At 41.8% G+C, this 27,664-nt stretch overlaps 1 protein-coding gene across 1 annotated transcript in view; it reads left to right on the top strand.

Moving 5' to 3' along the window:
- Positions 1–27,664, top strand: part of LOC140171104 (disks large homolog 5-like) — a 172,311-nt gene that overhangs the window by 118,979 nt on the left and 25,668 nt on the right. Inside the window, 4 exon segments of the mRNA XM_072194272.1 lie at positions 457–592; positions 25,113–25,237; positions 26,210–26,315; positions 26,907–27,077. Of these exon segments, the coding sequence (XP_072050373.1) occupies positions 457–592; positions 25,113–25,237; positions 26,210–26,315; positions 26,907–27,077 (538 nt within the window).

Below are 27,664 nucleotides of genomic sequence, written 5' to 3' on the forward strand. Positions count from 1 at the left end.
ATATTACACCTCTTATTACTTAATGCTCTGCATGCTAGCCATGCGCTTCATCAACGGAAAAAGTTCAAGTTTTGAAATATTTTCTCAAAATATCAAGAGCTATAAGAACCAATACTAGGCTTGTTTGTACTCATTTGAATGCAATTTTCATGCTGATTCCAAATATGGTCATGAAAATTTACATTTCTGAAATTTTTTAATTTTTAAATTTTTTTTTAAACATGTCGTTTGCAGTCGACACCCGCATGAAGAGAGTTAAGTATGAGGTGTCATATGTATGCATTAGTGTACTGTATATTAAGTATCAAGGTATTTCGCTCATATTACCTTTCTCATGTCTATTTTTCGAAGTCAAATTTCATAAAATCAAAAACAAAAATGAATGTGGAAGCACGTCTTTGTTTATTTTCACTATGATTAATTGAGTTTTTTGTGCTTTTGTTTATCTTATAATAGAGAGCGAGTGAGTCAACAGGCGGAAAAAGAATGCCGTATGAAGCAACTTATCGCGCATCAGAGTCGAGATTCGGCTATAGGCGATGCCGGATCACAAGAATGGGAAACTGAAACGGTGGAATTTGAAACAGAAAGGGTAAGAATTATAGCTGAAAAGTATGCCTTCCCATGATGCATTGTTGGGCTATTCCAGTTGAAATCCATACTCCCCCTATGGAAGATATGACCTTAATCTTCAATTTAGGGAGTGTGAATTTGAAATGGGATTACCTGAATGGGGATTCCATTTTGAATCTACACCCCCCCGTGTTGAGTTGAAGATTAAGGTCATGTCTTCAGGGAGTGTAAGGAATTTAACTGGAATAGCCCATTGCAACTGTTATCTTAAACCTCAGTTAAAGATGTGTGACCTGATTGACAGCCTAATCTCCCTACTTTATCGCATCAAAATGCAAAAATTTTGGTATCAGGTGAAAGCTTGTGAAGTTTTAGAGTAAGGATAGACTATATATTGTTGGTCGACGCAGCCAAAAAAAAAAATGATTTTCATTATCTTAATCAATATATTATTGAAAAATAACAATTTGATGTTTTGCAAAAGTTCATTCTACAAATCATATACTTTGAAAATGTGCTTGATTTATTGTTGTTAATGAGTTACGTATGTTTTACAAAAGTGTTGTTGTTTCGTTGATGAAACGTAAAGTGGAATATGACATTGCTTATAAAAAGGGTAAATTAGGTAACCATTTTAAAAAGTGGTGCTTTGAATTTTAATGTACCGGTACATGTACTTTGTTATACATTTTGTACATCTAGTGTTATGCCATATTGTTGCTTGTATAGACTCTGTATCTATTTATTATATGTACATGCTGCAGTTTCTTATAATATGTATTTTTTAATACTTTTGCAGCTGTTGTTGTAATTCTCTGTGATTATTTTCTTTTTTGTTTTCCTTTCTAATAAAAAAACATAATGACAAAAAAAAAGATAGCTAAATGCAGGTACCCTGCTACCTAACAAAGATATAATATATATATATAAGTGGCACATTGATATCTCCTAAAAATAATAATATTTTAGCAATATTTTCAACAAAAAAAAAAAAAAAAAAAAAAAGTGTTGTTGTTTCAGCCCTCTTTAAAACATAACTCAAGAACCACAGGACCTACAAAAGTATATCTGTGATATTTGAATTCTTCTACATGCTTGCTATGAAAATAATGATCAATGAAATTGTTGCTAAGACTCACTACCATTTGCAAGATGCTGTGAACAGTTTAACATAGCTGCTAACCTTAAAGATGTGTAACCTGATTGACAGCCTAATCTTCCTACTTTATCATGTCAAAATGCAGATTTTGGTATCAGGTGAAAGTTGTGAAATCTTGGTGTTATTCCTTCGTGTAATTTTACAGGGTTAGGGTTAGTTTAGGGTCAGGACTAGGCTTAAGATTTGCTTACACGAAATAATTACATGAATAATCGACCAATTATAGGCCTGAAATATGTTTTGTGAAGGCGGTATGTACAAAAACATTGTATTTATTGGTTACCACTCCAGAGGTTGTGTATTGTTGGGCCAATATGGCACCCATTTTTTGCTTCTAGAATCCACACTGCTGGAGCAATTTAACTCAATGGGGAATAAGATTGTTTGGGTGATGGATATGAGGCAGAAAACGTCATGTGTAACATAATTAGACCACTTACCTTTAAATTGTCTTCAGTTTTCAAAATTATCCATTGTGCGCTAGTTTATAAAAAAACACTAGACTAATGCATGATGGGAAGGCAGGATTCTCTGTTATGGGAAAGAACTGCTGAAAGTTGAGAAAAATGGGCTATTCCAGTTGAAATTCACACACCCCTATGGAAGACATGACCTTAATCTCTCACACAGGGGGTGTAGATTTCAAATAGGGGTCACTTATTCAGGTGACCCTAGTTGAAATCCACACTCCCTGTGTGGGAGATTAAGGTCATATCTTCCATAGGGGGTGTGTGAATTTCAACTGGAATAGGCAAATACTTGAAAGCAATTATGGATAGAGTCGCTTTTTTTTACGAAAGCGAGAGGGAATATATGGAGATTAAGAGTGAACTAAGAAATAGCAAAAAGAAAGAGCTTGCCTCAGGTTGAGTATAGGAGAACAAGCAAATGGAGAAGTGATGTTCAAAATGTCAGGCAATAAAGTTATTTCTTAGAAACACATTGGGTGAGTACAAAGGTGAATTTACACTCTATAGTTACTAGCTATATAAAGCATTTGATAAGGTCCGTTCATACTACGCCGCAGTTGCTTTGCAATGCGTTGCCTATATATCGATTACTTTTTGCCGTAACTCAACGCAACTTGTCGCATTTCCAAGTTAAAATGTAATTAACTTTATTACGATATTGCAGTAATGCAGTATTTTGCAGTCCGATGCAGTACGGCAACGCACCGCATCGCAAAGCAATTGCGGCATAGTATGAAAGTATCTATATTCGATCAATGAACTAAATTGTTCTTTCTACAGCAGTAAGAAACAGGTTGGCTTATTTGTACCCACTTGAAATTGGCACCATGCTTCCTAGGGGGCATGGTGTCACAGCGGTGGAAGACTTTGACTCATGATCCAGAGGTAGCTTGAGGTAGTGGGTTCGAATCCCCTCAGTGTTGTGCACTTAGGCAAGGCTCTTCACCCCTATTGCCTCCCCCACTCAGGTGTACAAATAGGTTCTGGATTTATTCAATGGCGAGAAGGTAACAGACTCGCTGTGTGGGAGGTGTAGCGATCCTCCGGCAGCAACATTATATGGATGAGTCTGGCCTCGGGCCCCATCGATTCGGAAGAAAGATGGGCATTCTGGCTTGTGAACACAGGTTCGTGGCCTTCACCTTTCCTAGCCACAAATGTCACAAAAGTGATGGATGGAATTAATACTTGTTAGTGAATGGGTATCAAAAGGTAGCTAATGAACTTGATTTGTACGAAAGGTCACAAAAAGTGAAGAAGACTGTATGGCTGTCAATTACGGTGACAGAAAAATGATTTTATTGCCAAATTTGATGGTGGGTACAAGTCATGAAGAAACTGCCAGCTAGAGTGGGCATGCTGTCAAATGTTACTAGTAAGATCACAATGAGCAGTAGTGGCACCATAGGGGGAATTCCCCTCAGTCAAAACTCTTGCCCCTAGTTACCTTCTAGTAAAAACTCAAATAATGAAAATTTCCACACTTTGTGGTAATTTTGTGCAAAATTCTTGATTTTTGCTCCATCTTAAAAAGAGTTACTTCCCCCCTCCAAAATGTCACTGACAATAAGTCTTGTTTGAATTTGGTTTTAGCTGGTCTGGTGTTTTATGTTTGTATCATATATCTACATTGCATTTGCGCACAAGCAGATTTGCCAAAAGCCCCATTCTCTACTACATTAATAATGCTGAATAAGCAGTAGTAGCTTGTGTGTTGGTGGCTTCCATTTGTGCCCTTTTGCATCTCTCAACTGTCTGCCATGCCAAGTTGCCCATTTTCATATTTTTGCCTTAAATGTGTATTTTGTTTCTTTCATAATACTTGTAACGTTTCTTGTATAATGCAATTAAGCCATTTGGCCACGGTATTACAAGTTGGAATTAAATCATATCACATCATATCATAGTAATGATAGGTCTGAGGAGGTATGCATTTATAGCCAGGAAGATTCAGTTGGAATAAACCAGTTTTGTCCACTTAGATATGTGCATCTCGCTTTACTTTGAAGGAAAGTAGCAAATACAAGAGAAGACTTTGAGGTGGATCAGAGGGTTCACCTGATTGTGATGCAATTAATCGTTTAAAGATCTATTACACCCTTACTCATGTTGACAAAATGTAAAAATCTCAATTTTTTTACGGTTGTGCCAAGTTTGAGTTCTCTCTCTCTGTTAGCGCTGTGTAGCGCTGCTGTGGTAGTCACAAGAAGTACGCCATCTCACTCAATCTGATGCCAAGTGCATTGCACCTTGCATTACTTGGTTAGAAACCAGCTTCACGTCATTTGTCCAAGATGTTGTTGGACATCCCCTTCCTCATCAGCCATCCATAGCCCCTTGCAAAATTTGTTTTTCTACACCTCCATGTTTCTTGACAATATGGCCAAAGTGCTTCAGCTTTGAGTTAGGGTGTGAAAAATTGTTTGTAAATTCAGTGTCCTGCATTATTTTTAGCTTAAACCGGAAAAAAAGTAAAAGTAAAGTTCCCGATTCTAACATTTGGTGCTTGACCCTTGGTTCTTGACCATTTTCATTGAGTCAGACAAACTACAATAAAGAAATTGAAATTTCTTTCTTCCCTGACTCCTAGCATTTCCTTTTCCTGTTTTATTTTATTGTATTGTATTTCATTGTGGTTCTTTTATTGTGGTGTTGCATTGTATTCTTGCTGAGGACTGGATGGTATAGTGGTCCTAGCACTCGCTTCTCACCACTTGGGCCTGAGTTTGATTCCCTGCAGTAAGTGAGCATGGTTGTAGATCCACAACCGTCCTTGCAGGTTACTAGTATTCCATGGGTACACCAGTTTTCCATCTGCATTCTTTTTCCATCTGCATTCTAGAATCTTTCCATATTCCTGTCCCATCTGATCCAGTTCATTTGTTGTGTTAAGGAGGTACTACACCCCTGGCCAATTTTGTGCCTATTTTTGCATTTTTCTCAAAAATTATAATGCGTTGGTGACAATAAGATATGTATATTATAGGGCAAGGACTACAACTACTGCACTGAAAATTCAGCAACTCTAGGCAAGTAGTTATTGATTTATTGATCAAATATTGGTTTTCCTCATGACTGTTACTCCACAACTGTTGTTTCTGCTGAAATAAAATTTCCAGTGCAGTAGTTGTAGTCCTTGCCTCTATAATATACATATCTTACTTGTATCAAATGTGCTATAATTTTTGAGAAAAATGCAAAAATAGGCACAAAATTGGCCAGGGTGTAGTACCCCTTAAAGTTGCATTAAATTGTGCTTCACAACAGTGCCTTAGAGCCACTTGGTGGATAGAAGTCACATTTGGTTGACCTGATGGTCAATCTGGTCAAAGATCTTGTTACCGTCAGTAGATGACCTAATAGAAGATGACTTGGTGATAACAGCTCCTATACACAGGAACTTGATTAATTGATGTGATTAGGAAGGCTTCAGATTGGACATGATGGGCAACTCTCCTGGGGCAACTCTCTTGAGGACCTTATTAGCAGGTTCATATCAAATGATTGTGACATAGAGCATGGTCCAAAAACAATATTACCCAATTTCAAAGGCTAATTTCTCAAGTCTGTTACAATTTATTGTTGTATATTCTTATAGATCATCTTTCTAAGAGTATTATTTGGTGAAAGTAAATATTACTTTAAAAGAATTTCTAATGTGGCACCAGTTTTAAGTCAAGGAATGAGGTAAATTTGTCAACATGTAAGCCTATGGACCATTCCTATAATTGAAATTGTCCTGCCATTGATACACATGACATGATGCCTTGTGCATGTAGGGCACTTATGATACGATGCCATTTGAACGCACAAGAGAGATCACATAGAAACACACCCCAGAAATGTGTTTTAATGTGGATGATGCCTCCCGTGAACACCCAGGAAACATAAAACGTTTTACAGAAGAGCTTTAACTGTCGGGTTTTATCAAGGGTATAAAAAACATTTTTTAAATTAAAATAACATTCGTAAAATATTTTTGAAAATGTAATACAAAACAAAAAACATTCTAACAGAATCAATGTTATGTAACTGTTGACAAATATTTTACAAAAATGTTTGCCCAAAATATTTTGCAATAATGTTTTCATGATTTTTATATAACTTGACATTTAAATGTTTATTCAAAACATTTTAAGAACATTTTTGTGTTTGTTGGGGAGCCACCCATTATGTTGTTTTGTGTTCACAGGCAGGGGGGGGGGGCAAAGTGAATTTCAAGGCATGGGGGGGGGGGGGGGGGGCAAAATCAAAAACTTTTGCACAAAATTGCCACAAAAGTGGACACTTTGGGGTTTTTTTGCCTCAAAAGAGGGGGTGAGGGCAAGGAAAAAATATCGGGAGGTTCCAAATTTCCCCCATAGTGACGCTGCTATTCACGGGTTGTGTTTGCGTTCCTTCAGGCCCTTGACTTGTTAATGTTTCAGGCCTTTGTTTTATGTCTTGGGTATCGTCAGATTCAATAGGACAAGACACTTAACTTTCTCATGATGAACCTTGTGATTTTGTGTTTTTATCAGTATTGTAAATCATAGAGTTCCTGAGCCAGATTTTCTCAATTAAAATTGGCTAGTGTTATCTGCTCTATCAGTATTGATTACAGATGTGAGGGAAATGGCGGGATTAACAAAAACAAAATAGCAAAAACAAATAAAACTCAAAAGATAGAAAAGAAGATAGAGAAGAGACAATTTGATGATAGAAGAATTTGAGGGCAAAAGCAGTTTTCTTCAGGGTTAAATTCCTATTTATCCATTTTTTTGGTTATCGTGTGTGTTTTATTTTTCGAAATTTACAGTAACTTGAATTCTATGCCATTACAATTATTTTACCAAGCTTGATTGATCAACGATTCGGGTTTCGTAGTAGAAAATAGTTAATATTGCCCAACACTATATATCGATGTGCTTGCTGATAATTTTGAAAAGAAAAACAAGATTGCTCATAGTAAAACTCAAGATTTACTAATTGAGCCGCATGTTAAAAATTCTAGTTTGCATGTACTGAGAGAATTGTGTCAGTATTTCTTATGTAATACCTTTGTTTTTTGTGATAAGTAAACTTTTATTGATTTTCTAACAAAAACCGGTGATAGAAGCATCGAGGTTTTCAGTGAAATCAAGCTAGTATATTGTAACTAATATTAGAAATATTTAAAAAAAATTTGATTTGAGTCGACGTCGGACTAATTTTGGTTGATCGCAGTACATGAAAGCATGATTTTGTGCATGAAAATTTCACGAACTTTGCGAGTGTAGTTGATTCACAAATTTATCATGCACACAAATATTTTTTCTTCCAAAATAGGCCTTGAATGAAATATACGCACACGCAAATATCTCATGTTGAAAAAACATGGGTTCTCTTCATAATATGAAATTTTATTACTGCAAAAATATTATCCTTTACAGTGAATAATTATGATATGAAATGTGCATGTTAGACAGAGAAAAAAATCTGTCTCGATTCAGGTTGTCATAGATTGGTAAATAGTATAAAGGAAGTCATTGCTGGCAGCGATGTGAAAATGCTATTCACTTCTCCTGTAATCGATGGATTTGCTCCATGCATTTCATGATTTTGGTAAAATTTGATTATGATTTTGCTTCTTTTAGCATTTCCATTGTCTTATTTTAAAGTGCAGTAGATGTAGCTACTTCAGGTATATTGAAATATTCGATGTGAGAGAAGGATGTTGTCATTGTTTTTCATTGTTTTTCCAAAAATCTATAGATTGTAATGTACTAAATACTGTGACAAACAAGTCTTTATTAGGTTCTGCTTTTGTAAATTCTAGTATCAAAATTATGAAGTGACAGCAAATGGTAACATTTGATGATGATGAGGATTACTATACCTCATAAATATAAGGTAATCCAGACATCTTATTGGTTAATTACGCCAGCGTCCTAGTACGGTATTTTGACTACTTCCCTACTCCTGTGCAATTACGTGCACGCGGGGAAGTAGTGAAAACTTCTGCACCCCCTTAGCTACCACACGGTGTCTGGACACACTTATGCTTCTGCTCTCATTCAAAAATCACATTTGCGCTCTACCAAAATTATGTTATAACGTCAAATTAATGTCAGATTCAGATTTCTTGGGGTCGACTTAACGGAAAAAGTGTCTTTGTACACGATTTTATGTACTCTGGTTCAAAACTTATTTTTTCAAGATGGCGCCGGCGGCCACCGTCTTGGATTTCTGGGTGAAAATGATGCCGTAATGTCAAACTAATGTCAGAATCGGAATCCTTGTACTCGACATATCCGAAAAAGTGTCTTTGTGCATGATTATAGGTGCTCTAGTTCAAAACTTAAATTTTCAAAATGGTGGCGGCGGCCATTTTGGATTTTGGCCTCTAGCGAAAAATGCCGGGATGCCGAGGGACATGGGGGCTATTTTTTTCTAAATGGTCCATAGAAGTCTAATTAATCGTAAAACCTTACTTGCCAGAGAGTGGTCACCAAATTGAAGTTTTTGACTTTTAAAACTAAGGCAACAATAGGGAACTATATGGTATTAAATGTCTTCTGGCATTTCTTGAAAAGCAAGAAATGTGTTAAAAGCAAGATTTGGAGTGAGAAAGCACAATTGAATTTTGTTTCTTAGCCTGAGCGATAAATAATTAATATATATTTATAGTATTCCCATGAGAATTGAATTAAAATACTATGAGTGGTAACACTCACATTGGGCTATTCCATTTAAAATCCATACTTCTCCTGTGGAAGATTATGGAAGTATCTTTCACAGGGGGAGTTTGAATTTCAAATGGAATGAACACATTAGGCAGTTCCATTTGAATTTCATACACCCTATGCGCAGGTACAGGCGATTTACGCGGAACTTTTTTTTTCCTTTTTTTCCACGCAATTGGCTATTTTTTTCTATGGGCAGGGATACATGATTTGCACTGAATTAAAGTTCGCATAATCTCCGCGCATAATTTGCTATTTTTTCCGCAAGAAATCGCCTGTCCTGCCTATGAGAAAGATTCAACCTGAATCTTCCACTGAGGAATGGTGAGTTTCAAATGGAGCTGCTAATGTGTTCATTCCATTTGAAATTCCTACTCCCCCTGTTAAAAATATTTCCAAAATTTTCCACAAGGGTAGTGTGGATTTTAAATGGAATAGCCCATTACACACGGTACATTGCCGGCACCCTGTATAAGTGTACATAAATGCAATGTACGGTAGTCACTCTTAGTTTTCAATTAACCTTGATCGGATCGGATCTGGAAAAGCTAGAACAGATCGGGATGAGACTTAAGTTTGTTCGGCTTATATAAGGCGGAAAAATCAGACTCATAACACCGTGTATTGATATAGAATGACATGCACACTGTTGGGCGCAGTGCTTACGCTAGCTGTACATAGCGTAATGCATGACTGGCGCACTCTTGTGTGAATTTACGCAAGCATGAGTTGGGACTTTATTGATGTGCGCAGTAACAGAAGCCAAATAATTTCCGCCTTATATAAACCGAACAAACTTGAGCAGAAGTTTAGATCGGCCTGTACAGTATTGCGAGGAAAAAAAAAGTCCGATCGGGCGGGATCGTTCCAAATTGACCGGGGTGGGTCGGGTCGGGTCTGGTTGGTATCATGTCATTCAGGGAATACCAGGATTGGGCTGCAAAAAAAAATTGCCGCACAGGGCACTAGGGACATAGCTAGGTTTCAAAACAATACTTTCTAACTAGTCCACTAATTACTGAAGGCAAGTACAGTAACTACATTGGATTGGCAGCTGACCCATGCAGTTGCTTGTGATCTTGCATAGGAAATTGAATGAGGCAATACGGATACCCTCTACATAATTGAGATTTCCTGTATGACCTATTCAATTTGATATAGGCCTGTTGCAATTGTCACCTTAGAGTACAAAGGATGCTTTTGGAAAATCTCCATGTTGCATGAAGTTGTCTATCCCAAATTTTAGTACTAGGGATGTACGTAGAAACTTTTGGCTGGGGAGGGGGGGACTTAGTGATTAAAATGTACCTAAAATAGGCTGATATTTATGTTTTTTACATAAAATCTGGGAAGCTGAAGCCTCCAAGCCTTAAAAGTTTAGCTGCCGTTAATGGTTAAATACAGCTTATCTTCAGCATTCAAAACATGAATAATCATGAAACAATTAGAAACAAGAAGAAGTTCTTTAACATTCAAGATTCTCAAGATAAGCCTCATGTCATGATTTTTATACAGTAACTTTGTGCGAGCACAAAGGGAATGAAATTATATCCAGAAATCAATTTGTGAAAAAGAGTAAAATTGGCCGAGCATGAAGCAAGACTAAGAAGCCTAAAGCTATGTTCATCTTAAGATAATAGTTTTTGTCTATCTCAAATGGAGATTGCATTCATGTGGCTATTTCTACCAGAATGACGACCCAGATTGCCATACATGATGTCCCCAAATAGGCTATTCCAAGTGAAATCTATACACCCTCTATGGAAGACATGACCTTAATCTTCCACATAGGGAGTGTGAATTTCAAATGGGATTACCTGAATGGGTGACTCCATTAGAAATCTACACCCCCTGTGGAAGAGATTACTGTAATGTCTTCCATAGGGGGTATGGATTTCAACTGGAATTGCCCCAGTACACAAACATACATTGTGCCAGTTCAATCAGAAGGAATATCATATGGTTTAGATGCCTTCCTTTTAGTGAATGCATTAACAAACATGTATACAAATAGAGTACTCTTCTTATTAGGTTTCAAATGATTTTATGTATAATGTTGACATGAAACATCACCCGTTGTTGACACATCTGGTGGTTAAAGCCATAATGTACGATCTTACAATGAAATAATATTAAGGTGGTTTTTTTTTCAAATCTGATTTTTCAGGATATTTGTAATGTTTACACATGTCCCAACTTACACCTAAATGGAATCAGACACATTTGTGTGAGAGGTTGGAGGTTCGAACCCTGGCGGTGCCTAGTACGCTCTCGTGGAAAAATTGAGTTAGCTTGAACTTCCCCTGGACAAGGAACTTACTGCTAATTTGTCTCGAAACTCGGGGAGCTGATCCTGGTTGCGATGGTTATGTATGGAATGTCTAGGGTGTGCGCTCTTGAAGCAGCAAAGTCCCTGAATTGTTGTTTAATGGTTTATGGAATGATGTGGGGCGGTAGTGGTCAGCGACAACCTGTAAAGTGTGCTGAGGCTTGTGGATCAACGTCTAGGTGTTGTGCCTGTGCGTAGCGCACTATAAATCACTGCGCTTTTTTTGTGTGCATTTCTCAGGTCAACAGAGCAATTTTTACATTGTGTCGTATTCAGATATTTTCAAAGTCCCCGAATTAAAACTCCATGTTCTTTCACTTTACCTTGTTATTTCAGCTTAAAATGGACAGGAACCTTTCCTGACATTACTAACACAACTTTTTACTAACATAGCATTTGGAGTACAGAATAATAAATAAAATTAAAATTTGATGGAAATTGTACATTGTGGCTTTAATGAGGTTATATACTAGCAAATGAAAAATATTCCATTTGACATGGGTTACTTTAATAATGAGTCATACAGGGATGTGCCACTCCAATGGGTAAAAACACATTAAATTAACTACATTTTAACCCAAAATCCTGTTTTTTGCACGCTACTGACAAAATTTAAGTGCTACAAATGTAAAATCTGTAAAAATATGGACCTATATTTAACCCTAACAGGGCCCATGGGTTTTTGGTCTGGCCAACGAACCCGTGCGTATAATATGACTTACAGTGGTTGTGTCATGGCATCATGTGGGCTACATGGATGCGCAGTGTTTTTGCTTTGTAAGGTTTTGTAAGATTTTTTTGTGATTAGGGTTAACCAAAATCCTTTCTTGTGTAACAGTAAACCTACATCTCAATTCTAAACTGAGTGGTTTGAGTAGTTTGATTGCCTTTTCAAGGTGTAGGGACTAGATACAATTAAGAAAATGACAAATGGCTTTTAGGCTGTGACCTTTTGTAATATAGCTTCCAGGGATGTTGTTGTATAACATAAAATTGAATTTAAAAGGGCATTTCGTGATCCACAGCATCATCCCCCCACTTTTCTCAAAAAAAGTTGACATTTTTATATCACTGGAAACCTCTTGCTACATAATGTTTATGTACAAAATATTTCTTGCAGATTAATTCGTTTAGCAAAGATATCGTGAAATTTGAATTTCGTTCTGGTGCACCAGAACGAAATTACAACACATTGTCTATGGAGCAGTGCAATATACATAATCATGCATAACTCATAACGCATGATCGGAAGCAACTGAAATTTTGGGAATAAGCTTTTTTCGTGGATATCTACTGAAATATGTCATAAAAAGAAGATGCTAGGATCACGAAATACTCCGTTAACTAACCAAAAATATTATGGCAGTATTGATGATAATGATGGTAACGGAAAATAATTTTATGGGTTTGGCAAACTTTTGTCCCCTATTACAATTAACATTAGTTCAGCCTTGTCTTAAATAAGGTATCGGATATGTTTGCACAGTATTTTTTGTGGGCCATGAGTGCACATCAGACATATCAAATTGTATTCTGAATACAAGGAATGTCCTTTTGATATCAAGTAATTTTTTTTTTTTTTATCGGCGATATAAACACATTTTATGGCAAATTATTAAAACTTCATCTATACATATATTGTTTTTCATATTTAACAGTCCTCGTAGTAAATTTTATAAATCTACTGATTATACTTAAAGTGTATGTAATGTAGCTGGGGGAAAAGCCAATGAGCATTTGAAAATTTTGACTTTTCGTATATTAAAGATAAACATTCTTTGGGAAAAAATGGGTTATCTTCAAAATTTTCAAATTATGGTCGGCTTTTCCCACGATATCAATAATATCAACTTTTAATAATTTCAAAAAAAATCAAAATTATTTGATATCAGAAAAACATTCTTTGTATTCAAAATGCAATTCGATATGTCTGATGTGCTCTCAGGCCCCACAAAAAATACTGAGCAAAGGTTGGTGACCAACCCCTTAAATCTTCAAAACTGATGGCAGAGAGTTATCAGATACTGCAAAGTCAGCAAGTTTTTGAAACAGAAGATTGCAAATGGGGAATATTAGTAGTTGTATGTATTGAATTTGAATTGAATACAAAGTTAATTTTGTAAGGACTGGTACTGCCTACAAGGTAAACTGGTGTCCTGTTACTAGGCCGGTTGCATCCATGATGCCCGTGGCCATGCTTGAACTTTTACTTGGTACGAAGTAACAAAATATAGATTGCACGTTTGCCCATCTTTCAGCCGATGGACCGCTGACGGAGGAAATTCATTGTAGAACCTGGAGAGATCTCTAATGAAGACCTGTTTGTAATTCATGTCACAGCGTGGACCAAAACAAATCAATTATCAAGTATATATAGTCAATAAAGGGTCATCTATTTAACGTAATGAGGTGATAAAGCATATGTGCATTTATTTTTGGGAGTTGGGGAACTAGGCGGTAGCATATCAGTCATCTATGTTTCATGCCAGTAAATGAATCCTTTTCTTCATGATTTGGTGTAGTCCGGGTTTACGTTATTCTATATCAATAAATAATGTTATGAGTCTCATTTGGGGATTAACAATCAGTTTTTAGGCTCAATTTTTTAAGAGCATTTCAACAAGGGCATTCAATGGTTTTGCTCCCCACCCCCATTCACTTTACCACCCAATGAACCCCCCCCCCCCAAAAAAGTTTTCATTGTGCCGCCACTTTATTTACCTCATGCACTCCATCTACAAAATCTGCCATTTCATTTTACATCTTTCCTCAATGATTTTCATACATAGAGCATCTGTGTATATTTAACCATAGGCAATATACAACCATGGAAATTCTTGTTGAGTTACCAAAACAAACCTTTTTTTTTTTTCATCGCCGATCGGAGGGAAGACAGGGTACTAATATCTCACACATGTGAGCTGGAGACATGAAAGCAAAGCTGTGCTGGGATCTTGTATGGTCCATGACATTATTCTGAGATTAATAAAACTGTATTTTACAAGTTCATACTTGGGGCTGCAGTCCTCTATGATGACAGGGTTTTTAGAGTAAAATCATGATGTTCCAGTAGCTATGTACGGTACATGCCTAGTCCCTCTGTATTGGGATATGCAACTATGCATGCTCATGCAAGTATTTTGAAAATATTTTATTGACTTTTGACAATACCCTTTTTACGGAACAATATTTCAAAGATACCCAAAAACTGAGTAAGGTTTGTTTTCCTAAAGAATATTTAGATCAAAATAAAATTTAAAACACAATTTGTTGATTTTAAAAAGCAAGAATTATTATTGGCCAGTTGTGGACCATCCTTTACACTCATTGTAGAAAAACCCGACATACCACCCTAGCCAGGGTAATTAAGGGTGCGACCTCGGCCCAAGAGGGTAGTGGGAGGAGGGTAGGTGGGCGGGGGTGGGGGCTTGGTGCAACAGCATAATTTATGCTGCTCTTATGAAAATATTATAAGGGTTATTGATTTTAAATTTAGTAGTAGATTAGAATAATGATTAATTTCCTTTCATATATAGCCAAGAATATGATGAAAATTGCTTGTTTCTATGATTTTGGCCAGTATTTTGTGTACAAATGAAATTTTCCATATTTCTTGAAGGCATACTCACAGAATGACGTCATGGTAACTACTTGTACTTATTTTGGTATCAATGAATAGAGGAGAACAATGGCTATATGTTGATTTCAAAAACAACAAGATAATATGTTTGCTATTATTGTTAAATTACACATTGTTTAGTAGTATAGAAAATTCAGGGAGGGGGTTGCATCTTACAAAAAATGCCTGCGGTAGAAGAAGGGTATTAAGGTGCATTATCATGTTATCCATTAACACAAATCATTACAAAGGGTTTGGCTGTAATGTCTAGGGGCAGAGTCTGTCATTAGTCCTGGATCATGATAATGATTTCTGATAATGCTTGGAGGAAAATCTTATGAATATAAGGCATGATCACACGGGAGCTTACCTCCGTGTTACCGTAACACGGAGGTAGTGCAAGGTCATGACTTAACACGGATACTTGTCCACACAGTCCTTCCTCGTGGTCTTTAAACTCTAAGCACTCCATGTTAGCTGCACGGCTCGGTCTTTGCTTCGTGGTAAATATAGGAATTTCCTGGAAGTTATAGGGTCGTTCGCTATACTGCAAGTACACTGTAAAATCCGATGGCTCTTAGTTTCAGGGCAATTATGTCCTACACGTGTTTCTGTTATTTTCTTCTCCACTCAATTTATTTATCTTTCAGCTCTTCCGTTTCTTCTTTTGACCAGTTTAATGGGTTTTGTTTTTTGTTGTTGTTGTTTTTTTTTTGTTTTTTTGTTTTTGTGGTGCTTCTTTCATCATGTTCATTCTCGGTGAGAAACGGAGATAAATTATTGTGAATTTATTGCTAAAGAAATTTAAAATACTGCGAACCTGTAAGTGTTGCATCCATAAGGTCAATCTTACCCCCGAATCTTGTTCAGACGGGCGCTAACACGGAACGATCGCTTCGTGTTAGCGCGCTACCACAGAGATTTCTCTGAGGTAAATCTTCTGTGTTAAGCTTCGAGGTAGTTAACACGATACTTGTTCAGGCCAGGCGCTAACACGAAGCTACCTCAGAGGTAGCCGTGTTAGCTTAACGCTAACTTACCCCTAAGCCCGTCTGAACACGGCTATAGAATGCTTTAACCTTTGAGAATCAGTATATATGTTTACTCACATGTGTGATATTTGGTCATCGGTTGAGGTAGTCTTGCATATTGGCTATTTCGTTTGAAATTCACACTCCCCCTGGAAGAAGTATTTAACTAAAGTCTTCCAGAGGGAGTATGGGTTTCAAATAGAGTAGACAATTGGTAGACAAGTTCTGTTTGAAATACTCACCCAGATTGTGGAATAGGTAAAGCCATATATTTTGTTTGAAATTCACACTCCCCTTGGAAGAAATATTTAGCTCAAATCTTCCAGAGGGATAGACAATTGGGTAAGTTCCATTAATCTACTCACCCAACAAAAGCCATATAATGCCCTCTGTCATTACCAAACTTATATCAAACTGTTGTCACCACAATTCATTCTTATTCTACATTTATAGGTTACACAAAACTACTTTCCAGTTTGACTGTTAACATAGTTCTTTTTGTACAATTAAAAAAACCTGAAGGTGTTAGACCATGAAACTCCTTCCAGTTGAATACATTATTTCTGCTTTGAACATTAATAAACCATAAACAGGTAACACCTCTTGACTTTCAGTCTTATCAATAATATTTTGCTTCATATTGTGATTAACAACCCTGGTGAGAACCTTTTGTTAGTGCCACTAAGGCCCCTATCGATGTTTAGACATGGAAGAAAGAGATGAGAAGGAACCACAACGACTTCGATCGACCAAGTTTTAATCCGCTTATCTATTGACGCATGAAAAGAAAAGCTACCAATGGTACTTACTTTCATGTATGATCCATTTACCGCGATCGATGCTTGGCGAAATCATTACTGGAAAAAAACTATAACAAACCCATCCAAGAACAAACAAACGCTACCCAGAAGTAAGATTATGGAATTTCACTGATGCTCCGAACATGTATAGTAGCTTTGTTTTGGGATCTACAGTCAAACTGTTTTCTTGATCGTGTTGTGTAGAAAATGTCCTTTAACACATCGAAAAGGTCATCAAAATCGGCCGTTTTTTTTGCTGAGTTTCATCTTTAGCAAATAAGGTAAGATTTTGGTGACTTTTTCGATGAAAAATAGATGCAAAATGTTCTTAAATAATGCACAATGTTCGGTTGAGTCCGGTACATGAAACCTGTTTAATTTAATAGTTTATATGTGTATAATCGTAACTAGCTAACTTTCGTTTCAGTGCCAAAGACTGCCAACTCTGAGAAAAAAGTCATCAAAGTTCGGGAAAATTGGGCGAATGGAAGAAAAAGATGTAGGCCATCAATGACCGATGATCACGTCACCAGAGAAAATCCTATATGGTGCTTGCACGGAAGGTCATTAGTTCAAATCATCCTTCAGACACGCTCCAGAAGACATGCAAATACATGGAGTACAATACCAATCACCTATTTAACGCGGTGTATTGATCAAAGTAAATCCTCATGAATAACAATGTCAATTAAATGTCGGTAAAGGGAGTGGACAAAGTGAATGCGTTCGTTGTGGTTCCTTCTTATCTCTTTCTTCCATGGTTTAGACAAGGGAACTTTCCCACTTTCAGGTTTTGTGTGGAAATTGCTCAAAAAATTATTTTAGCTTCCTACTCTTTGATATTTATTAGACTCAGTACACGGTCGATCTTACCGTTTCGATGTTGATTAAGATACTTCTTGCATCGATCCCGAGATGCGGAAAAACCAATAGTCATTTTGTCCCACATAAATGAATAAATAACAAAAACCCCGATCCCCGGTGGACTCACCCAAAAGGTGACGTCACACCATATGATCGCCCTTATCCTCCTTGGTCTCCGACTGACACAGGCGTGCCTATCGATTGTTCATAGCACTGTGTATCAATTTCTCGACCAAAAGGCGAGATATACGGTTGTAGTTTCACACCTTAGGTAAAACCAAACCGGTATTGTTCGGCTGAGGATAGTTTTGACGGCATTTTCTGGCGAAAAAGTGACAAAAAAGCGATCCAAAACTTAGCTACATATCGTGCCTCCGTTTGTATCACGGGACACACGAGCAATTCAAAATGGCGCTCGTTGGCGCCATTCATTTTGTTTCCCACGTAAAACAACCATTGCAGCCTGTAAGTTACAATAGATGTTTGTACATACACATTGTATTTCATGTACGGTAGGTTATTGTTGCTATGTTAGGGTGATTACTCTATCGTTATGTCTTCATTACCGTCCGATAAGACGAGTTAATCAGATATTCATACGGTGGGGATTGGTAGGGACCCGTCTGACATTTTAGTAATAAAGTTAGCCAGTCCTTACTTTACCACTAACGTTAGCGACCAGCCTCCGTGCTCAGGTTTGCTTACTGGGCTTGAGTCGCGTGTTGGGGGGGTAGTGCCCCCTCCCTTTTCTCCTCGCTTCGCCTCGGCCCTGTCGGGCTTGCCCTTCCCTGGTGACGGAGCGGGACCCACACCCGCTCTGTTTCACCCACAGGGAGTGCTCACGATCTTCTAGATGTCTTTCCTTTGCTTAGGACTCTCCGAGTTCCAGCTTGCGATTGGGATAGGCTCCGTCATCGCCATAAGACGAAGAAGAAATCTACCAAGGGCACTGGTAAGGTCGATCACGGTGGATTCTGCTGTGACAGCCCCTATGGGTCATGGCAGGTCTGCTTAAGGGGCTCCGGTCCCGGACAAGCAGGCGGTTCCTTCGGGACTGCTAAGCGGCGTCCAAAGGCTCAGCAGCCAGCGAAAGCACTGACTATACGTCGGAGCAAAGTAGCAGGCAGCAGAGCGGTAACCACCAGCGAAAACCCTAGCGGGTTTTGCAGCAGGAGGATACCAGTCGACACGGTAGATTCTGCTGTGACAGCCCCTATGGGTCATGGCAGGTCTGCTTAAGGGGCTCCGGTCCCCGGACAAGCAGGCGGTTCCTTCGGGACTGCTAAGGCGTCCAAAGGCTCAGCAGCCAGCGTAAAAAGCACTGACTATCGTCGGAGCAAAGTAGCAGGCAGCAGAGCGGTAACCACCAGCGAAAACCCTAGCGGGTTTTGTAGCAGGAGGATACCAGTCCTCTAGCGAAAATCCTCACGGGTTTTTAGCAGGAGGACACCCGTTTGTTGCAGGCATATCTACGGGCTCAAACAGCCACGGTAGTAGCCAGCGACGGGCAGCATGCAAGGGTACCCCGGGCTTGCCTGGGTTGAACCCTAGCATGCATGGGTTCAGCAGAGGCGATACCGCTGCTAACGCTGTGGGTGTAGTCTTAGCAGAACCAACTGGGGTTGTCACACGGCAGCGTTCCATGGCGGGACCGCCGGTGATACCCTGGGCCCTAGAATAGCTGCTGGCTGTCCACAGGGACTGGCTGGCGATTATTCAGGGGTTGGGCTCGCAGTCTCTCACGGGACAGCGACCCAGGTGCATTCGGTGGCAGCTACAAAGACGAGCAACGGCTTGACTTCAGTGGTAGCCGCTATGGACCCGGGCATAGCTGCCGTGAGTGGGCCGCCACACACAGCGACCTTGGGCGAAGCTCTAGAGGGTACAGTAAGTAGCTTGAACAGCCTAGCTGATCAACAACCCACTTATGTCCTCCAGAGCCAGCGGAGCGTGGGTGATCCATTATCGTCAATGGGTCAATTACCCTCTCTTGATCGATCACTGTCAAATCAACAGGGCATAGCTCCATTGATTGGCGCTGCCTATTCAGGTGGCGAGGTGATTGATCGGGGTATGCGCTCAGCTACCCGTGGTACTAGGCAAGCTCCCTCTAGCCAAGGGACAGCGGTATAGCGGGGTACCCATACCTGCGGCTTGATCCCCTTGCGGGGAGCGCGGTGAGGCATGGGTACAGTGGTACACCGCCGGGAGCCCTCACGGGCACCTGCGCTGGAACCACGCCTACAGCGGTACACAGCCGGGAACCCTCACGGGTACCCACGCTGATACCGCACCGGTACCGCAGCACCGCCTTAGTCGCCACAGTCTCTGTGGCAACAAGGGGAGGCGGTGCTGGTACTGCAGTACCATGGGGTTACCCTGGTGGCGGATCCTTTCAGGGTCAGCTGCCGGCTGGGTATGCTCCGTGGTACCCGCCGCAGGGTGTTTCTTCCACGGCCTAGCACCGTGGCAAGTGTCGCCTAGCGATGGCCACGCAGTACCAACATCAGCTGTTGACCAGGCCAGCCGGCATGGGGCTAACCCAGATCTTGATCAGGGTAGGCCCTGTGCTGCTAAGCGCTAGGACGGACGGCTGCGAGAGCATGCGGACCCAGTGGTGCCATGGCGGATACCTCAGGGTCTTGCGGGAGTACTCCCTCTTCTGCTGGCAGGTAGTCGGCGAGCCACACAGTGGTTATGCCTTCTTACCCGCTTTCAGATGCCCGTCCTCAGTTACCGTCATCATCGGAGCATGATACGGATACTGTGGGCGACGGACAGGAGTCGGAAGCTGAGTCCGGTAGTGACATCACTACAATCTCCTCCCCCCCGCTGGGGGAGCAACAACACTGATCTTCCTCCGGACACCCCTAAGGGGGAGTCCATGGAGGAGGACCAGGATCCTTTCAGTAGGATGCTCAGCTGCTGCTTCCTCACAGGGGACGCCTGCACTCTCATTCCCGGCAAACCTCACGGGTAGATATCGTGGGGCTGTCGAGCTCAGTAGAGCTATGACGCCCTTGGCGTGCTTGCACGCTTCCTCTGCGTGTAGCGCGGGAGGACCACGGGACCTACCTGAGGGGATCCGAGAGGGACCCAGATGTCGTCAAGCGTATCGCGCTCAGACAACATCTGAGCTCTCCCGCGAGGTGAGCCTATTAGCGGTGCTAACAGCTAGCCTCAACGAGAGCTCCATGGGCCTAGCCCATAGGGTGTCCACTCAGCGCCCGGGGGTGGGGCCTGCCACTCCAATCGCTCAGCGATGGAAAGGCATGGTCCTTTTTCTCTTTGGATGCTTCTGCGCTCACGGTGGAGGACCGTGCAAAGAAGCTACTGTGAGGAGCACTCTGAAGAAGTCGGAAACTGCCCTTACCATGGGTAGGAGCTCCGACTTCAGCAGGCCGTGCACCACCAACAGTACCGAGCCCACTACCTCTGCAGCACCCATTTCTGGGAGGCGCAAAGGGTAGCACAGGAACAGCTGGCAAGCCCGAAGAAGAGCAAGCGCTCTTCCAAGGGAAGCTAGGCAGAGCATTCCTGGGGGGCTCAGCGGTTTTTCCACAGGGGGCTCTCCCAGTGGACGACCGCTTATGGCCTTCACCCAGAGGTGGGAAACCGTCTCTTTGAGCGCCTGGGTATGGTCAGTGGTGAGTGGGGGTTACAGACTGGCAACCCAGTCTCCCCACATTCGTCTGCACATTTCAGAGGTCCACAGTAGTGCCGTCAGGCGGCCCCCAGCGTCGGGCACTACTGACAGGGATCACACAGCTTCTCCACAAGCGGGCGATTGTCCCGGTCTACCCCCGTTCTACGGGTGATCTTGGAGCCATTGGCTCCAAGGAAGACCGGCGACGGGAGTCCCATCCGGAACCGCAGGCTGTTGAACACGTTCTTCAGGCCCAAGAGGTTCAGAATGGGGACTCTCGCCTCGGTGCTAGCCTGCCCCATCAGGGGCATGGGAACAGCATCGCTAGATCTCTCGGACGCCTATCTGCATATGCCAATCGCCTCTCAAGATCGGAGGCATCTGCGCTTCTAGGTACAGGATCAAAATTACCAGTTTTGATACCGGCCATCCGGCCTGTCCATCTCTCCCAGGGTGTTTAACACTCTTGGTCAGAGCGGTGGCAGCGTACCTGAAGCACAGTGGTGTCAACATCAGTTGCTACCTGGACGTTTGGCTCATATACGGACGCACTCCACTGAAGACTACGGGTCTCATGGGGTTGATGGTCCGGAGGGCGCGGGGCCCTGGATTTTTTGATCAGCTAAAAAAAAGTCCAGCGTGGTCCCGATGCAGACACCACTATTTGTAGGGGCCCAGATCACCCTCACGGAGGGGTTCGCGGTGCTCTCACCCGGCGGGTGCGAACATGGTGCGGTGTGCCTGACTCTTGGCGAGTCTCGGGCAAAACCCGCTGTGGCATGGATGAAGGTGGTAGGCCTAATGGCCAGTATGGTAGACCTCGTACTGTACTGCCGTTTCTACGTTAGGCTTACCCAACTACACCTTCTAGCCTGCTTGCAGGCCCAGTCGTCACCAATATCCTCGCGGTTCCGTTGTCGGAGATCGGCGAGAGGAACTCTGGTGGTGGACCCATCAGCCCAATTTGACCCAGGGTGTCAGGTTTCCTGCACCCCGGTATGTCACGTAGTAGCGACCATAGCGTCAAAAGCGGGGCTGGGGGTCCACATCCTGAGACTCCGTCTCGGGCCTATGGGGGCCATAGAGACAGAGTTTCACATCAACCTCCCTCGCTTACGAGGAGGTGATCGTGGAATCACATACCGTTGTCCTGACGGATAACACAACCGTGGTAGCCTACCCCAACAGACAAGGGGACTCGGGCCACCACAATTGAGCCTGCATGCACGACACCTGATAGGGTGGTGCAAGTTCAGGCAGATTACGATGAGAGTGATACACATCGCGGGCGTCACCAGCATCCTCGCGCACAATCTGTCACGAGGAAGGGTGTCGGGACCAGCAGAATGGTCCCTTGCTCGCAGGTCGCTCAGGCGATCTTCAAGGGATGTACCACCCCACGAAAGATCTGTTCGCATCTCATCGCAATCATCCACTGCCGGTGTACTGCTCAAGGGTCGCGGACCCCAAGCATTCACCGTGGGCGCTCTGTCCATAGACTGGGGAGGATGACAGCTTATGCAGTCCCTCCGATCTCACTACTCATGAGGGTGGTGGCCAAGATCGGGTGGGAAGACTGCATTGTCATTCTGCTAGCGGCAAGGCAGCTGGCACTCCCGATGTACCAGATCTACTCCGGATGCCGGGCGGAGGTACCAGTCTATCACTAGAGCACCTGCAGTTAGCTGCATGGCCCTTACCAGGAACGCGCAGCGAGGGATACTTTTCATCAGAAGCTGTTTTTCTCATCGCCGGGGCTAGGCGGAAGTCTACCCTCCGTGCGATATAGCCAGAGTCGGGCTCCATACTACGCTTGGTGCAATGAGACAAATAGCTCTCCCGCTAGAAACCTCTGTGCTGCTAGTTCGGAGTTTCTGACAGAAAAGTTCCAAGCAAGACTTCAGCGGGCCACTGGGGCCAGCTATAAGTCAGCTGTCCTCTCCATTCACCGAGGTTTCGAGGCGGGTCGACTATCATAGCCGATGGTTACCTTATTAGTCTACGCCTCGACGGTATGTTCAAGCAGTGTCTACCAAAAAGGAAAGTGATCCTCCTAAGGGATCCCAACACAGTCTTAGATTACTTTAAGGGTCACCCTTTTGACCTTCCGTCAAAAGCGGACGCTTAAATACGTAACTCTCAAGATGGCTTTCGGTTTGGCGTTGGCTTCGGGACGGCGGTGCTGAGTTGCACACGGTCTCGAGGTTAGCTTCCGTGTTCACAAACACTGGAGCGACACTGTTTCGGCGCTCTGTTCTCGTGACTACGAGCGGGCGCGGTGCATACCGCATTCGTCCCTCTCCAATCCCCAGGGTTGGGCAAGGTTCGGCTGAAGCCAAAGATAGGCTGGGGTGTCCGATAAGGCGCTGCAGCACTATTTCTTCGAACACAAGCCTTGCGAGGACTCACGACCGCATTCATCACCCTTACAGAGCCTTTCGGTCCAGCCGCTGTCGCAAGGGCTGGTCCAGGTGTTGGTGGGGTCCGGGGGATCGCGAAGGTTTCGCGTCCCACGACCCACTCGACACGAGCTATCTCATCATCTTGGGTATACCGTTCGGTTGTCCCTTGAGGAGATCTAGCAGGCGGTGTCCCGGAAGCCACCTTCGCCCTTCTCTACGATACTTCCGTTTACGTTAGTAATCAGAGGCGGGCGGGAGGTTTACCGGGACATTGTTCGGCGATCATAATACGGTGGTGTACGGGTACCAGGTTTTCAGACTATACAGAATACTCAGCATGGTAAGAACCAGTGTCGCTATTCTTAACCACCAAACTTATTAAGTAAGGAGGTTTATGTCTGTGATCGCGTGGTCTTTTTTTTTTTCGACCGTTGGGGGAAAATATTTTCTGACTTCGCGAAAACCATCGTTACCCGCTCCCGATCCCTGATCAGATGCTGACCAATCTTGTACCTCCATCCGTCGGTTACTTGCTAGATCGATCTTTCAGATGTTGATGCAAGAAGTATCTTAATCAACATCGGAAACAGTAAGATCGACCGGTGTACTGAGTCTAGTCCCAAACAAAAATGTTTGGTAGACTCATAACCGTGCGATCTTACCTTTCGATGTTGATTATCCCGGACCCGCCACCCCTACAAGTTTGGTCCAGTAGGGGATCCCAAGTCGGATAAGGGGCGATCATATGGTGTGGCGTCACCTTTTGGGTGAGTCCACCGGGGATCGGGGGTTTTGTTATTTATTCATTTATGTGGGACAAAATGACTATTGGTTTTCCGCATCTCGGGATCGATGCAAGAAGTATCTTAATCAACATCGGAAAGGTAAGATCGCACGGTTATGAGTCTACCAAACATTTTTGTTTGGGACTATTGTAACAGAACTTTAATAAAATCACATTTGTATGGTAATATATGCTGTAAAAAAAGTACACTAAAATGGCGTCAATTAGACATTCATTTTGAAAAATTGATCAATTCTTATCATGGGGCTCATCCCACCTCTGACACCCCCTGCATCGTGCAAGTGTGACACATTGGCTGCCATTTAAAACTTTTTCATCTTAATGTAATAGATAGGCGATCCAGCCAATCAAGAATTTGTGGTTATGTGTCTATCACAAGAGAGGTGCAGACACAGGACTTAATTAGTAAGCGATCAAAAGGTTTGCACCCTAGTCACTAGACTTAGTGATCACTGGACATTGTGTGATCTCATGGGGGCTCTAATTAAGAGCTAGCAATTATCTATCCATTAACTATTCATGAACATCTCTGTCTTTTTTGGTTTCATAGCTTTTGCTTGAGCTCCTTTGCAGTCCATGAGTGCGTCGTAAGCGGATATTCATGCTGCATATAATATACATTATTATTATGTCTCATAAACCTGAGGTTTAATCTTCAGGGAGTAAATGTCTCCATTTAACTGATTATGTTTCGTTATTGTTCTCCATAGGATGATGGTGATGTGACAGTGCTTGGTTTTGACATTGGTGACAGCAAGGATCCACAGATGCCGGAAGACTGTACTCTCGTTATTACCAAAGTTGACAAAGGCAGCTTGGCTGATGGAAGACTCAAGTGAGTACAGATCAAAGGCTTAGTTGCAAGAAGGGCTTATTTGTAATAGCTGCCCTGTAGACATTTGACAATTTCTGTAGTAGTATATCATACACATCTGAAAATATGACACCTGGCAGCTATTGCAGTTGAGGCCAGTTCTTGGACTAAGAACTAAGAATAGAGGCCGTCAGCCTTTCGCCATCTTGTGGGTACAAATGATACGCGTGTTCTGCATCGGACACTGCACGCAGGGCGCCGTTTGCCACGCAGCTGTTATCACGCATCACCACGTTGATTTTGCTGTTCAAGCATGGAGATCGAACGACCATCGCAGCGTGTACCCACAAGATGGCGGCATATGACGGCACGCGGACGGCCTCTATATCTTGGATGGTTCAATTCCTGGTTGCTAAGGGTAGGGTTGTTTGTAATGATATTCATGAAATATCCAAAGACTACAAGTTTCTTGATAATCGAGAAAACTCTTTTTAACAATAATAATTGATGTTGGTCAGTGGCGGGGCATGGGGACCGGGATGCATCATACTTCCAGTTAGGGTGTAAGGGAATGCCAAATTTTAGACACATTTTCCAATTTTCCCCCCTCCTCCCATTTCACTCTACCCGCCTTGGAAATAATTCACGGTGCCGCTACTCCTGTTGGTCTGTAGTTGCTACTAAATTACAACTAAATTGTATCACATTATTTTGTTACAGTTGGCTCAAATGAAGCAGTCAAGTTAGCTCAATCGAAAAGGCTTTCGAATATGGTGTGAGAGGTTGCAGGTTCGAACCCTGGCGGTGGTTTAGTAATCTCTCATGGAAAAATTGAGCTGATGTTAAATGGTTTATGGAATGATGTGGAGCTGTAGTGGTCAGCAACAACCTGTAAAGTGTGCTGAGGCTAGTGAATCAACGTCTAGGTGTTGCATCTGTGCATAGCGCACGATAAATCATTGCATTTTCTTTATTTCTTTTTTTTTCTTTCAGGGTGAATGACTGCTTGGTCAAGGTGAATAATGTGGATTTGACTAATGTCGGAGACAAGATGGTAGCACTAGAGGCACTTAAGAACAGTAGAGGGGTTCTCAACTTGGTAAGTTAACACAAGAGCATACATGTATGCTCCCTAGAAAGACCCCTGTTTTTGGACTGCACAGCTCTAGACAACCCCCTGAATTTGACCAAAAAGACCCTTAATTCTTATGAGTTCCAGCTCTAGTCTTAAAAGACCCCAAGTGTCTCATTGTGCTCATTCCTAAAATGTTTTGTTTTTTGGTTTTTTTTATTATTTGCAAGTATCACAGATAGACCCTGTTATATTCTAACCTAAAGAGTAAAATTTTCAGTTCACAGCTCCAAAAGGCCTCCATTCACCTGTATCATCCGATACCAAAGATCTACCATTTTTAATTCCGCTAGGAGCATACCCCGAAAAAATTATGATGTACCCCGAGTGGTTATATCAACAACTTGTGTCGAATTCGGCTTCATCATTCATACACTCTTAGATCTACATAGACAATCAGAAATATATGCTCTATCATCCTTGCCTAACACATTTGAGAGAATCAACTGAATTCAACCAAAATAGAGCTGATAGACAAGGCGACCTTCAACATTGATGAAGTTGATTTCATCATGTCAATAACAATTGTTTCTCTACTCTTCAATCGTGTGAATACAGGTTGTAAAGAGACGACGGATGGCTGGTGCAAGGCAGTGCGCTGTCAAGTTATTCCTGAGCAGTAAAGACCATGGCATCATCATGGAATCGGGCGTCTTCATCCGACGTATCATGATGGGATCTCTAGCTGCTAAAGAAGGATGCCTCTTTGCCGGGGACAGAATCATTAGTGTAAGTATTAATTTAATATAGATAATGCAATGGAGAAAATAACTTGTTCTAGGGGTGGACGGACCTTTTAAGGGTCGGTAACATAGACTATATTATCTATTATGAATCTGAATTGCACAGGCTATTCCAGTTAAAATCCATATACCCCCTATGGAAAACATGCTTTAATTTCCTACACAGAGTATAAATTTTGAATGTGGTTACCTGAATGGGTGACTTCATTTGAAATCTGCCCCCCTGTGTGGGAGATTAAGTCATGTCTTCCATAGGGGGTGTATGGATTTCAAATCAGAATAACCCAGTGTGACATTTATAGTCAATGCCAAGTGTAGCCATGTGCTCATAAATTTCTCATTTTGTAATGATTAACATTCTCCTTAAAGGGAAATATAGTCATTTCATTTTGACACCCAAAAAGTTTCACCTAATGGTGCACTTGGGCTCCTTTGCCTTGGGGTAAATTTCATGTGCAAATAGAGAGCTCCCTCCTCTGAAATCCCAACAAGAATTAAGGTTCTGTGGCCTTTTGCAGGTGGAATTTTACTTGAGGGCACTTTTAGGTTGTGCCTAAAGGGCGTAAACCACCA

This window comes from Amphiura filiformis, chromosome 15 (genome assembly GCF_039555335.1).
Source record: "Amphiura filiformis chromosome 15, Afil_fr2py, whole genome shotgun sequence".
In the NCBI taxonomy this organism is placed as follows: Eukaryota; Metazoa; Echinodermata; class Ophiuroidea; order Amphilepidida; family Amphiuridae; genus Amphiura; species Amphiura filiformis.